Source organism: Oryctolagus cuniculus, chromosome 9, assembly GCF_964237555.1.
Source record: "Oryctolagus cuniculus chromosome 9, mOryCun1.1, whole genome shotgun sequence".
Taxonomy (NCBI): Eukaryota; Metazoa; Chordata; class Mammalia; order Lagomorpha; family Leporidae; genus Oryctolagus; species Oryctolagus cuniculus.
Genome location: NC_091440.1, coordinates 88,955,806 through 88,970,454, shown reverse-complemented (window position 1 = coordinate 88,970,454; position 14,649 = coordinate 88,955,806). Strand labels below are relative to the sequence as shown.

Sequence of the window (14,649 nt, the reverse complement as noted above, 5' to 3'; positions counted from 1 at the left end):
TTGCAAAGGCCCACTTGGGCTTATTTTGGGCACTCCTTCTACCTCTCCAGTTTTTCAGGAGAGACTTCTGAAATCATTTCTGAGAAACGGAGGTAATTTTCTCTTTTGCAAGTCCAGTACTTATTTTATTATTAATGATCTTCATCATCTGATGTCAAATCTAAGTAAAAGCTGATCAAAAGGTTGGCAACCTCAGCATTAGACTCGACGCTTTCCAGGAATCTCTGCCTTGCTCTGGAGTTTGCTTCAGACGAATGAATATTGCCTGGTGAGGTAGAGGGGCTCAGCGGGGAGCTCTTCACATGAAGAGTGAACCCCACTGACAGAGGCCAGGCCTGAGCACTAGGTCACAGCTTCTCTCTGCTCTGACCCAGCTCTGGGCTTGCTGTTAGAAAACAAAGTCAAATGCAGATGCTGTTGTTGGAATACATTCCCTGGTTGCTGTATTGCACATTCTTGCCCCTGTGTGAAATAAGAATTCAAAGTAGAAGCAAGGGTCAAGTTCAAGAATAACAGCTGAATTTATGTTAAAAGAGTGAGTGCATTGGAAACTCATAACTGGTGCATAGGGAGATTACTGATGCCATAAACAGGAGTGTCAATTGGTAAAGTCAACAACAGGAGTCACTGTGCACTTACTCCTCATGTAGGATCTCGGTCCTTAACGTGCTGTACACTGAGGCTTAATGCTATAACGAGTACTCAAACAGTATATTTCACTTTGTGTTTCTATGGGGGTGCAAACGACTGAAATCTTTACTTAATGTACACTAAACTGATCTTTTGTAAAAAAAAAAAAAAAAAAAAGAAAGAAATTTTCAATTCCCAACTTGACTCTCACTGGGATTAAACATGACAATAGGTCTGATCTGATTTCATCATCATTTTAAAAAAATCATCTATTATTTTTCACTTTATGTTTCTGTGTGGGAGCAAACTGTTGAAATACTTACTTAAGGTATACTAAGCTGATCTTCTGTATATTAAGATAATCGAAAATGAATCTTGATGTGAATGGAAGGGGAGAGGGAGTGGGAAAGGGGAGGGTTGTTGGTGGGAGGGACGGTATGGGGGGGGAAGCCATTGTAACCCATGAGTCGTACTTTGGAAATTTATATTCATTAAATAAAAGATAAAAAAAAAAAAAAAAAAAAAAAAAAAGAGTGAGTGCATGTTCAGATGCCGGCGACCCCATGAGGAGAGACATCAACCATAAGAATCTGCCTTTGTGAGCAAAAGGTAGAAAGAGCCATGTGCCTGTGAGGAGAGAGAGCCCCCAATGGAGCAGATGCTTTCTTTGTATAGGGAGTGGTGCCCTAATTGCATGTACAAATGGAGTGGGACTCAGTACATGTGATATTCTCTGGGAAGGATTTCATGTTGGAACTCAATGTACAGTTGCTCATCATCTCTTCTTCATGTGGATAGGTGTGTCATGAGAAAGTGGCTGTATTGAATTACCATGCAAGGAGGGGGGGGTGGAGTTAGGGTGCAGGGCTAGAGACATAAAGTGTGGAAAACCTCCCAGCTCTGTGGCTCCTTACCTGATCCCATGCCTATCTCCTATCAATATCAACTCTACCTTTCCACTATTTCAAGTCCCAATCCTTTTTCTCTGTTTTATTTCAACTTAGCATTTATCATTATATGACACAGTATTCTGCAAGTTTTGCTTATTTTCTATGTTGACTTATTTTTTTTTTTTTGCCTCTTTTGTTCTTTATGCCATCTGCAGTGCTTAGAACAGTGCCTGACATCTCACAGGCATTCAAAAATTACCTCTGCAATGACAAGTCCTCTGCTCATCACCTTGTTTGGCTATAGGGTACATACCTTTCTTTCCTTGGAGTTTGATGAGCTTGATGTTTTCGCTTTCGCTTTCCTTGAGGACTTTGAGCAGAAAGCTGAAAGCCCCGAAAATGGATGTGTTCATGCCTCTGAGCAGGCACTCACCTTGTGCCCGGCCTATCTGATCTAATCAGAGAGCAAGTAAACGTGAAGACTCACTGGGGAGAGTTCAAAAGCAGACAACCAGAGAGAAACTAAAGCCAAGCGGTCCTGGTAAGAAACATAGGCTTGTCAAACCCTGGACTAAATATAGAGCACAACGTGTAATTTATGTATCTGTGAAACATTGCATAATATCTTTTACAGCTACAATTTATCAAATGCCCTCTGTGGTCCCAGTATTTTATTGTAAATCTCATCACACACTGCGTGGCTTTTTGTTAACAATATCCTTATTTTATATGAGAAAACAAAGGTTCAAGGAGTTAAACTTACAACTGCTTGTACCATGATTGTGCGTCCTCTCTGAATAGAAAGTATTGACCTTGTTCTGTCCCTGCAGAAATAGTGACTTAAAACACATACCTGTGTTTTTGGTTACTTTCTACGGCAACTAGATAAGCCTCAATTGCCTCATCTGTAAAATGAGGTAACAATTGTCCTTTTTTTTTTTTTTTTCTTTTCTTTTTGGACAGGCAGAGTGGACAGAGAGAGAGAGAGAGACAGAGAGAAAAGTCTTCCTTTCCCATTGGTTCACCCTCCAATGGCCGCCGCGGCCCGCGCGCTGCGGCTGGCGCACCGCGCTGATCCGATGGCAGGAGCCAGGAGCCAGGTGCTTCTCCTGGTCTCCCATGGGGTGCAGGGCCCAAGCACCTGGGCCATCCTCCACTGCACTCCCGGGCCACAGCAGAGAGCTGGCCTGGAAGAGGAGCAACCGGGACAGAATCCGGCGCCCGGACCGGGACTAGAACCCAGTGTGCCCGCGCTGCAAGGCGAAGGATTAGCCTATTGAGCTGCGGCGCCGGCAACAGTTGTTCTTAATTCACAGCTGTCCTTAATTCACAGACTCAAGAATTAAATGGCACGCAACGTGCTTAGCACAGCGTCACAACCTTCAAGAACTAAGTGTGAATTGTGCTGGAGACAGTCCGGAAAAGCAGACAGCTGCAACCTTGAGTTTTCGTGCCTTTCCTGGTCTCCCCTCCCGACGTCCTGCCTGCCATCCCGACACAAGCTCAGAATTAGAAGCTCCACCTCAATCAGTGGACTTCTTTCTGTCCAGCTTGTTCTTGCACTCGGTTACCGAGCGGCCTTCTTCATTCCCCAATATAATTCCGGTTTTGTTAACTGCTCGTCTACCCCTCTTTCCCGTTCCCAGAGCCGGCAAGCAGGTAGGTTTTCTCCTAGGACCGTGACCGTATCCGCGGCGTGGCATTCTGGGAGCTGTAGTCCAAATCCTCCCATCTGCTTCTAGAGAGCGACTGAGCCGAGAGGCGGGAACTACGAATCCCAGCGTCCTCCGCGCATCCGGTGCCGCACTGCTACCGCGGGCTGCGAGAGCCGGAAGATGGCCGCGCCCTGTGCTCGGTACCCGCAGTGAGGCAGTCTTTTGGTACAAAGAAGCGCGGAATGTCACTCTTCGGAGCTCAGGTGCTCGGGCACATGTCGTGAGGCCGGAGCAGCTAGGGCCAGGTATTCCGAGGACGCAGTAATTCTGTAAACCTGAGGTGAAAACCGAGGTGCCAGGTGCTTTTGAGCCCAGCCTTTGCCTCACAAATGGCCCCTTCCTTTTCGTTCTGCAGGAATTGACCCAGGGGAGGGTGGTGGGTCAGGATATGAGGACTCCCCTTTTCTCTCAGGCCGCCTCGGGACATCCTGGAGCCTTTGGAAAGGTGGGTTACTCTGGCGTCTGAAGAGACAGCCCCCGAGCCCAGGCAGGCTATGAAGAGCGACTCTTCGGCCTCTGCAGCCCCCCTCAAAGGACTCGGGGGGCTCCTGCGGAGCAGCGAGCCCGTGCGCTCCGGCCCGGCCTGTTCTCTCGCCGTGGATCTGCTGGAGGAGGCAGCAGACTTCCTAGTGGTGCACCTGGACTTCCGGGCGGCGCTGGCGACCTGCGAACGCGCGTGGCTGAGCCTGGCCAGCGAAGGTCTGGCTGAGGAGCCCGCCGGCACGTACGTGCTATGTTCCGTCCGTTTCCGGGCCGTTTTGTGGAGGGACTCAATAGGTCGCGGCATAGCTTTCCTTTCCAGATTGCTCACGAGGAGCCTCATAGCTCGCTTTCGTGAGTGGCTGCTTTCAGAGCACCTGGGTATTTATATTGTGTCCATTCTATAGAGGAGGAAACTGAGGCACTGCACAATGAAGAAGCGATCAGGCGTGTTACAGTTTAGTGGGAACCCACGGCCAGTTCTTGGCGCCTCCTTGCAGTGTAGACTGGCGTGATAGAAAGGTTGAATGAGTGTTAACGTCTGTCAGTGAACAGGTTGCAGAGCCTCCCAGCTGCCCCTTTCGCTAGGCTCTGAGGTTGTTCGCTCTTGACCTTGGCTGATGAAGGGGAATGGGGGTCAGGGAAGGAGTAGGGTTATGGTCCTGTTGAATGATTGGATTAAATAATGAATCTGGAGAAAGCCTTGGTACTGCATTGCTCCTCCTAATACCTCCATCCTTCCTTGGCAGTTCAGGGCGCCATTTCTCATGGGTTTTAATGGTGCATTAGGCCATACCAGGGAGGTGATGGGTAGAATAGTAAAAGCTGACCCCAAAGAATGAACTAGAGGCCTGGCTGTGTTTTTAGGTGGCGATTGGGTGCTTATGCAGTAAATGCAAAAGGCTTTGCTTCGGGGTGTCTGGAGGCAATACTAAAAGGCCAATTTTAGAGTTCCTGTACCTACACTTAGCCAGAAATCTTGTTCGAAACTCTTATTCACTAAACATTTGGCTCCACCTTTTTCTTTAAAATTTTTTTTAAAATTGTAATATAGTATACATACCAAGAAATGCACATAAGTGTACAGATGAGATTTTGTCTTCTGAGCATACTCATATCCAACATTTAAACAAAAAACAAAGTATTACTAATACCCTGAGAGTCCTCACTATCCCCCCCAACATTTCTCCTTTTTTAAATGTGGAAAGCAGGAGTATATTGTTATTTACTTGTGCTCCACCTCCTTACATCCACACACCTGTGCTCAAGTTCTCCCCCCACCTCCCAGCCCCTCTTATCCTTCCCATTCATTTATTCCTGATTTTACCTGGATACCAGGATATGTATTTGCCGACAGCTGATTTACCCCAAAGTTTACAGGAACTTTAAGCTCCCAGGCGAAAGGGCAGCCCATGAGACTGAATGTGGGGCCCAGTAGAATACTGATGGGGAAGATAGAGGTTGATAACTGCTGAGGTAGGAAGTAGAGAAGAGCAGTCCCAGGGTGGAGGCGGGCATGGAAATGGAGTGGAATCCCTTCTAAACCAAATGGGTCTTTCTGCTGACAGCTCCTTGGAGGTGAAATGCTCCCTGTGTGTTGTGGGGATCCAGGCGCTGGCAGAAATGGACCGGTGGCAGGAAGTCCTCTCCTGGGTCCTTCAGTACTACAAGGTCCCTGAAAAGCTACCTCCCAAAGTCCTGGAGCTGTGGTATGTTCTTCTTGCTTGTATAGTCTCAGTCCTGAAGATTTCATGTCCTCTCCTGAATTAGGCTCTAGTATCTCCTTTTTCCCCTTCCCTACCACTTTCTTACAAATCTAATCATTTCTCCTCTTCCCCCCACCCCCTTTTTTCAGACCCCAAAAGGGATGAGGGAGGAGGAGTTTAGGAGTAGGGTAGAGAACAGGGGACACAGGATGGGAGAGAAGTGGGAGGAAAGAAATGGACAAAGCTGAGAACCTGCCTGCTACTTTCTAGGAATTCCTGCTAATTTTTTAAAATTATTTTATTTATTTGAAAGGCAGACCGAGAAAGAGAGTTACGCAGAGATATCTCCAATCTGCACTTCCCAAATGCTCACAGGAGCTTGAATTGGGCATGGCCAAAGCTAGAAGCTGGGAATTCAATCTAGCTTTCCCACGAGGATGGCAAGGATTCAAGTATTTGAGCCCTTACCTTCCACCTTCCAGGGTGTGCATTAGTTGGAATCAGGAGCAGAGGTGGGATTTGAACCCAGGTTCTCTGATAGAGGATACAAGTATCCCAAAGTGGTGTCTTAACCACTGTGCAGAACATACCTGCCCGCCCAATTCTAGTAGTGCCGGCATTCTGTAGGAAAGGGCTGGAGGACATGGAGAGATTGGGTAGGATCAGCATAATAGTTACGAGAAATGAAGCAACTGTGGAGAACTGACTTTTCTTTGTTGGGGGTGGATTGGATTATTTGGGGTTGCAGCATTCTGTTATACAGCAAGATGAAAGAGCCTGGAGCCATGCTGGATGTGGTCAGTGCCTGGCTCCAAGACCCTGGTAATCAGGACCTTCCAGAATATGGAGCCTTGGCAGAACTTCACCTGCAGCGGGTGCTGCTGCCTCTGGGCCACTTGTTGGAGGCTGAGGAGCTAGTGACTGGTTCTATAGCCTTTGATGAGGAGCAGCGGCTGGGTGGACTCCACGCCATTCATTCAGCGAGGCTGCGGCAGACACAGGAACACTCAGGCTCTCAGCAGACCCAGGAGCTAAACCAGGAAGGTAGGACATTATTCCTGTGTGTTGTCTTTAAAGTGGAGTTGTGGGCTCTGTCTGCGCCTGTGTCCAACATGGCTCTCCTGGGAGCTCGGGAGCAATTCTTTGTATGAATAATTTCTGAATCACAGGAAAAGACCTTACAGACCCTCTGAAGTTGGCAATGGAAGGAGTATCTTCATATGGGGAGATATTGCTGGGTCTTTTTTTTTTTTTTTAATATTTATTTATTTCTTTGAAAGGCAGAGTTACAGAGAGGCATAGAGAGAGAGATAGAGAAAGGTCTTCCATTGTTTCACTCCCCAGTTGGCAGCAATGGCTGGAGCTGTGTCGATCAGAGCCAGGAGCCCAGGAGCTTCCTCTGGTTTCCCCATGAGGGTGCAGGGGCCCAAGGGCTTGGGTCATCCTCTACTGCTTTCTCAGGCCATAGCAGAGAGCTGGATCAGAAATGGAGCAGCCAGACTTGAATCAAACTGGTGCCCATATGGGATGCAAGCACTGCAGACTGGGGCTTTAATCCGCTGCACGACAGTGCTGCGCCCTGGGTCTTATTTTTCAGAAGTCACATTCTCATTGGGGTTTGATCAGTTACCTTTCTAGAGTCCTCTCTTTAGACTTTACTAGCTTTCTTGCTTCCATGATGCTGGCCTCTTCCTTTAAATGCTGGCCCAAATGCACATAGGGGTGACACGCTTGGGAGTAGCCAAAGGAAAGATAAGAAACATAAAATAATTTGGTTTCTTGACATAGGAGATAAGAATTAATTTATCTTTAACTTTGGGTCCTCCTGCCCAATATCCTGCCTGCCTTCACATACAAGAGCTTTTGAGGGGTTTCTCGTGGTTGATGTCCAACCCTTAACATTCAAGTTTTACACAATGGCTTTTGTAGGGAAACCACTACGTAGACCTGATACTAACTGCCTAGCTAGTATTATATAAGGCGTCCTTAAACTAGTAGAAGTGAGGATTCTTTTGTTACCAGGGTTAGGGACTTTAAAGATCCTCCACCTAGACGGCCCAAGTACTTGGGCCCTGCACCCCATGGGAGACCAGGATAAGTACCTGACTCCTGCCATCGGATCGGTATGGTGCGCCGGCTGCAGCATGCTGGCCGCGGCGGCCATTGGAGGGTGAACCAACGGCAAAGGAAGACCTTTCTCTCTGTCTCTCTCTCTCACTGTCCACTCTGCCTGTCAAAAAAAAAAAAAAAAAAAATATTCCACCTAGACCCTTCCCCTGGTCCTTGAGTCCTTTTAGCTATTTTCCTTGAGTGCTTATTAGCCTGTGTGACTTCCAAGGGCAGAAAATTCACTTTCCTGCGTCAGTGGACAGTTTTGTGGGGAGTTCCTATGCTGAGTTGAAGTTTTTCTTGGAGTTTTTGCTCACTGATCACTGTTGTGTTTTTTTTTTTTTTTTTTAACCTCTTGGTAGCCTATAATAACTTCTTTCATTTAAAAAATATGAAAACTCTTAGCTTAATTAGGAGACTAACCCTGTTTTCTGAAATATTTTTTCTCTTAAAATTTTTTTCTTTTAAACTTGTCATTTTATTTATTGTTTATTTGAAAGGCAGAACAGCCTTGTGAGAGGGACAAAGGCAGAGACAGACATAGCTAGATGTAGACATAGACCTTGCATCCATTGGCTCACTTCCCAAATGTCTGCAATAGCTAAGGCTGGGCAAGGCTGAAGCGAGGAGCCTGGGACTCCATCCTGCTCTCCCACAAGGGTGGGTGGCAGGGACCCACGTACTTGAATCATCACCTGCTGCCTCCTAGGGTGCACGTTAGCAGAAAGCTGGAATTAGGAGTGGAGCTGGGACTTGAACTCAGGCACTCCTGATGGGATGATAATGAGATGTTGGCATCTCAAGAGGTGTCTCTGTCTCTCTACCTGTCAAATAAAATGCACATACAGATGGTAACTATAACTATACTTTGAATGTGGAGTGGGGTCTTAAACCTAGGCTGTTTGATAGAGAACATGGAAATCTCAACCACTGAACCAAATGTTCACCCCCAAAGTATTTTGCTTTGTGTGCTGAAGAGGTGAACTTGCTGAGATAACATCACTGCTATGCAGGGAGGTTGTGGGCTTCAAGGCTGACCAGTGACTGCCTCTACTGCACCTCTTGGGGAGGAGGGGATGGGATGCCAAAATGCCAGGTTTGCCCAGCTGAGTAGCAGTTGTCTAAGTCCTCTCCCAAAGTGGTGGTAGTGTAGAGTTGTAGACTATCCTGGAAACATTTTTTTGAGTTTCCTTAGAACCACTTTATGACTTATGCAAGAAAATCATTGTCATTACCTTTTGTTCAGCTTTTACAGTAAAGCTCAAAGCTCAGAATCAGGGAAGCTGATTCTCCTGACTTACTCTGAAGTTTTGCTTTGTCCCCTGACCAGGCTCTCTCTCCCACAAGTTCCAGTCACTACTGATGTTGCTTCACCAGCTTTGGGACTCTGCAGTGAGTTACTTCTTTTGCCTGCCCTTCAAAAAGAGCCTCCTGGTTGCCTTGATCCTCTGTCTCTTGGTGGTGAGGTTTGATCCAGGTGAGTGATGGAGCTTGTCTCCCCTCCCACCCTTCCTGGGGAGGGATGCTTGATGGGCTGGGCGAATGGGTGCAGGTGCTTGCCAGCATTCCCTTCCAGGAGCCACATCCCTCCCTGAGTTTCTACAAGGAGGAATTGCTGGATCTAAGCAAGAGTCAGTTCCCCTGAAACAGAGAGCAGTCTGGACGATATCCACCCTGCCCTAATGGCCTTGAGCACTGGATAAGTCATTTAAACGTCTGATTTCTCTAGGGGGAACTCTGACTAGAACCTCAGAGTTAAAATAGAAATATTACTCATAATGATGCTTAGAAAAGTTGTTGGTTCAGTCAAATATTAATATCCAATTAAGTGTTAATTCAAGGGGCAGGCATTGTGACACGATGGGATAAAGCTGCAGCTTGGGACAGTTGCATCTCACTATCTGCCTGGGATCTGGGTCCACCTTTGTGGGTCGAGTCCTGCCTCTGATTCTGATCCAGTTTCCTGCTAATGTGCATCCTGGGAGGCAGCAGGTGGTAGCTCAGATACTTCCGTTCTTGCTAGCCACATGAGAAACCTTGATGGAGTTCCTGGCTCCTGGTTTCCACCTGGCCCAGCCCCAGCTATTGTAATTTGGGAAGTGAACCAGAGGATGGAAGATCTCTCTCCTGTTCTGTCTCTTATTCTCTCCACCTTTAAAATACATTTTTAAAAAATACTTACTTACAAAAACACAAGTATTAATTCAAAACATATTAAATTGTAAATAAAGTACTCTTACATTTTAGAAAATGTGGACAATATAGAAAAGTATAAAAAAGAAAACCGAAATCACTAACAAGTCTGCTGCTGTGATGGTTATACTTTCCGTCTTTTTCGATGGCTATAGATAGTATTGACAGTTTTGCACATCATAAGTACTCTTTCAAGCATGGCTTTATATAGCTAAGTAATATTCCAGTTTAAAAAAAACTTCAATAAGTGACTCAGTAGCCTCTGTTGTTAAATATTTTGATTGTTGCTGTCATTTCTGCTTCTCTGTGAAGTAGAGATGAGTTCCATAAGTGATATTTGGGAATAACCTTTGCTATTCCTGAGGATTAAGCCCTCAGCAGTGTGGGCACTGGGCCAAGGTTAACTACTCACTCTTTTAGATATTTTTGTGTGTGACTCTTTGAAAGTTATGACCTTATCTCTGTTCTTACCATGGATTTAGACATAGAATGGGATTATACAACTTTCAAAATTGAAGGAAGAACTAGACATCCGTATTCTAGTTCCTTCATTTTCTTTCTTTTTTGGTTGAGAAACTTAAGAACTAGAGAGGTAAAATGACTAGGCCAGTGTCACACGATTGTCACATTTTAAAACTGTCAGTTCTTAGTCTTTAGATCTTCTCCACTTCTCCCTCTCTCATTCAACTAACTTTTTTTTTTAAACATAGGTGAGAATTGTCCTCTTAACCATTTTGTTGTTGAACACATTAAATAGGAATTTCCTCTGAATCTTTCTGTTTTACAAAAAAGTCACTAGTTAGCTCTCAGAAATGCTAAGGGCAGTTTGTTTTCATTCTGGTTCACCCTCGGATTTCCTACTTTGTTCCAGAAACTTGATAAATACTTAGAAATTCTTTATGGTTTCTCTCAGCCTTTTAGTCTCATAAACTCTGATTTTTAGGATGGGGCAGCATGAAGCCATTTGAGCTTGCTGCTTTCGAGGCTGCTCAGAGCTTCTTCGGAAGTGCCCTGGACCAGTGGTCCCGAATTCCAGTTGCAAGCTTGACTCCATGCACTGTGATACTGTGGGAGAGAGAAACCTGCCAGTGGCTGTGATTAGAACCTGGTGGAAAGCATAGCACAAGGGTGGGCTGTCAGTAGCTTTCTAAAAAATAGTATTTGTTTCTTATTTAAGAAAGAAATATAAATTCCCTTTTAATAAAAAATCAGAAGTTCAACTAAGGAAAACAAACCAACCCAGTACATTTTACTTTATTTTTAATATAATTAAGTATGACAAAATTAGGTAATACTGTCAAATGGCATCAACTTTAAAAGGTATAAGAAAACACAAAATGTAGTGAAAAGTCACTCCCAAAATTCATCTCCTTGGAGACAGCTACTGATGCTTTTCTTTTTTATCACAAGCTAGATTATAATATTATAATTTGAACCTTTTTCTCAGTAAGTTTAAGATTATTGTAATTCAAGTGAAGAAAATATATCCCAGCAGAAAGTGAAATTATTTAAAAGAGAAAGTGAAATTATTTAATTTATTTGAAAGATGGAGAAAAAACTCAGAGAGAGAGAGTGATCTATCATCCCCTGATTTACTCCCCAAATGCCTGTAACAACTGGGGCTGGGACAGTCTGAAGCTGGGAACCAGGAATTCAGTCCTGATCTCGCGTGTGGGTGGCAGGAACCTAACTACTTGAGCCATCACTTGCTGCCTCCCATGGCTTGCATTAGCAGGAAGCTGGAATCAAGTGGAGCCTGGGCTCCACTCAGGTACTCTGACGTGGGATGCAGATGTCTTAACTGCTAGCCCAAATGCCTGTCCATGAAATTCTTCGTTATTGAGGAAGATACAAATAACATTGGCACCAAAATAGGCTTTAAAATAGTCATGCATAATCCCAAGGTGGGATGGGGGATGGGCTGGGGCAGAGGAGGGAAAACGGGGGAGAATTCACAGCAGTCTTCCCTTTTCCCTGCAGCTTCTCCTTCTTCCCTGCCCTTCCTCTACAAGCTGGCTCAGTTCTTCCATTGGATCCGGAAGGCCAGGTTTTCTCGCCTCTACCAGCTTCCCATCCATGACTGACTGGTCTTCCCCATTGACCTTCACCCCTCTGTTCCACATCTGCCACAACCAAAGCAGAGTTAGCAGTCCTCGATGGCCTGTTCCCTGTTGCCAGCTGAGTACCACCTAATTCTAGAAAAAGCTGAGCTACAGGTGACTGTCTTGGTGTCTGAGAGCCCTCCCTTTTGTACCCCACCCTGGCTGGCCTTGGTCCTGACCACTGGGAACAGAGGGAACACAACTCCTCAGGAATAGCATCTCCTGTGACCCAAAAGCCCTTCATAAAGGAGGTGTTTGGGAACAGGAAGAGTGCCCATGAAACAGTCCATCCTGGCAAAGGCAGGGTGCTATTCAGAGCGTTAATGGGGCTGGAAGTTCAGAAAAACCCTAATGGAATGACCTTAGTTTTTTTTTTTTTTTTACTTCCTAGAAAAACTTATTGTTGAAATTGCTCCACTGGGCAGAATCTTATAATCCAGAGTGAGATCTGAGAGACCCTCTTTCTTCTCTCCTATGTTCCTGTCCACAGATAGGGCATAATTGTGTATCAGTACACAGTTCGATGTTCCTGCAGTAGGTTTGAAGCTGCTTGAGCCCTCTTACTGTTCTGACAGGGCACGACTTTTAGAGTCACCCAGGTGACTATTAAAAGCAAAGTGAGCCTGCTCAGTGCTTATCACTGGGTAAAGTGATCTTGCTTGGTCCCTTTTGGTCTTCATCTTGGTTTTCCAGATTGTTAGTGGCCATTACACTCGGTGTCTCTGCGCACTCTTTCCCTATTGTCAGCCCCTTCCTTCTCCCCTGTGAACTTTGTCCCATGACTGTTTCACCAGGTTCTGCCTGTATCCTTGCTTCCATGGTACACACCATGGCAGGTTCCCCCTTTCTATGTCCTGTTATACTAGTTATGCTCTATTATTTGTATAATGTCCAAGTTTTTCTGCTCATGTGGCCTTGAAAAGTAGGCCAGCCCTGAGAATGATGAGCTGAAAATGGAACTGGGTAATCAGGTGATCTTGAAGGCATGGGTGGAGTTGGGCAGAGAAGGCTCATGGGTTTTAAAAGCAGTGAGCAACAAAACCTTAAGGGAGGAGGCATGAGAGCTTTAGCACTTGAGGAGTTGAAATGGTTAGTGTTTTTCTCACAGAATCTTACATGTTTCTGTGTAAGTAAATGCAGAGCACTGCTGTGCTGTCAGGATGGGAAAAGGCTTCCAGCAGGGCCAGGCCTTTCCGTAGTTGAAGGCCAACCAAGTTCCCCCATGCCGGGACCCTAGTCAGTGTTGATGCCAAAAATATAGGAGGTGTTTACTAGCTTTTCTGAAAAGTTGGTTGATTTTCTGGATTTGTAAGCCAACAGATTTTCTTTAGAAAAAGTAAAGTCCACAGACCCTTAGGATTAAATATAAATCCCTGGGGTGTGGCCCACTCTGTAAGAAACAAGTTTATACTTTTTTATGTGGGCTTATAAATAGAGTTTAGAAGACTGTGGGAGAGAAAGGGAGCTGAGTAAGGTTTGAGATCCCTCTTTTGCAAGGCATCTTAAAATGAAAATCTGGTCTCTTTCACTACCCTAGTTAAAACTCTAATGGCGTCCCATGCCCATTCAGCTTCTTCATGGAATTTAAGGTCCCTGCCACTGGTTTTGGCTAACAGCTACTATTGGATGTGAGACCTCTGTTCCTATATACACCACCTGCTGGCTTCCTACCCAGTCAGTTTTCTGAGCATGTAGTAACATGCTCCCTCAGGCCTCTGTACCTTTAGCTCATGCTATTCCTTCCTGCTGGTATTCCCAGAACTTGTTATTTGCCTGGGTAGCTCCTTAGCCTTCCAGACTTACTCAAGGATTACCTCTTGGGAATACTTTCTGGACCTCCTTGCTTCTAGGCCCCTATTTCTTACCTTTCTGCGGTAGTGACCTTCTGATCATGGAATCCTTTGTTGCTTCCAGTAACTGAACTCCTTGAGGCTAAGGAGTGTGGCTTGTGGTAGTATTTGGGAGTCAGGCTCAGGTCTCTGCTCTACCTCCTGTGTGAGTGTTGGAAAATGATTTAACCTTTTTCAGCCTCAGGTTCTCATCTGTTCATTCTTCTCATAGGGATTTCTGGATGAGAAAATGAGATGTATTTGTGAAGTGCTTAGAATCTTACCCTGACGCAAATAAGAGTTCCTGAGAGTGACTGCTGTCACCAATACCAGCTATATCCCAGTGCCTGCTGAATGCTTGGAGTTAGGAGGTGCTCAGAGGTATTTAAAAGGATAGATTGATAGAACTGACATGACAAGAAGTCTGTGTGCTTTTGGTGAGCTGATGGGGTTTGTGCTGTGAAAACCCTGCTTGTAAAGAAGACTTGATTATGCCCACCTCATTTTTTACCCTCCCATGAACGTTGTCAGCCATTGTTCTGCTTGCAGGCTTTAGGCTCTAGGTCTTTTGTTTGTCCTGAGCTTTGCAGCACTGTTTGGTAACCAGCCCCAGCTCCCTACTTAGTCAGGTAAAGAACTTAGAACCAAAACTGCTCCTATGACTTTGATGTTTTCTAAGGCTGTGGGCTGGTACTCATATCAGTCTTCAACTCTGAGCTTAATGAAGTCAAAAGTGAAGAGATGAATTCCTTGTTAAACTTAAACCTGCACTGTCCAATCAAGTGGCCATTAGCTAAATGTTGCTTTGCAGCATTTGAAATGTGGCAAGTCCATATTGAGATGTTCTATAATTATAAAATACTGTAATTATACTGCTTTTCAAAGATCTAGTACTGAAAAAAAATGGAAACTCAATAATTTTTTATAATGATTGCATGTTGAAATGGTAATATTTTGGATATATTGGGTTAAATAAAATCAATTAAAAATAATTT

At 45.1% G+C, this 14,649-nt stretch overlaps 1 protein-coding gene across 4 annotated transcripts; it reads left to right on the top strand.

Moving 5' to 3' along the window:
• Nucleotides 1-3,309: 3,309 nt before the first annotated feature.
• Nucleotides 3,310-14,646, top strand: PEX26 (peroxisomal biogenesis factor 26). Of its 4 annotated transcripts, none has more exons than XM_017338487.3 (6): nt 3,310-3,480; nt 3,648-3,959; nt 5,284-5,424; nt 6,170-6,465; nt 8,861-9,007; nt 11,704-14,646. In XM_017338487.3, the coding sequence occupies exons 2-6, from the start codon at nt 3,730-3,732 to the stop codon at nt 11,805-11,807; spliced, it is 918 nt and encodes a 305-aa protein (XP_017193976.2). In that variant the 5' UTR covers nt 3,310-3,480; nt 3,648-3,729; the 3' UTR covers nt 11,808-14,646. The 4 variants fall into 4 exon arrangements, with proteins under 4 accessions (XP_017193976.2, XP_069905193.1, XP_051693027.1 ...); XM_051837067.2 differs by having other exon boundaries at nt 3,329-3,438; XM_070049093.1 differs by having other exon boundaries at nt 3,329-3,480; nt 3,591-3,959.
• Nucleotides 14,647-14,649: the final 3 nt, after the last annotated feature.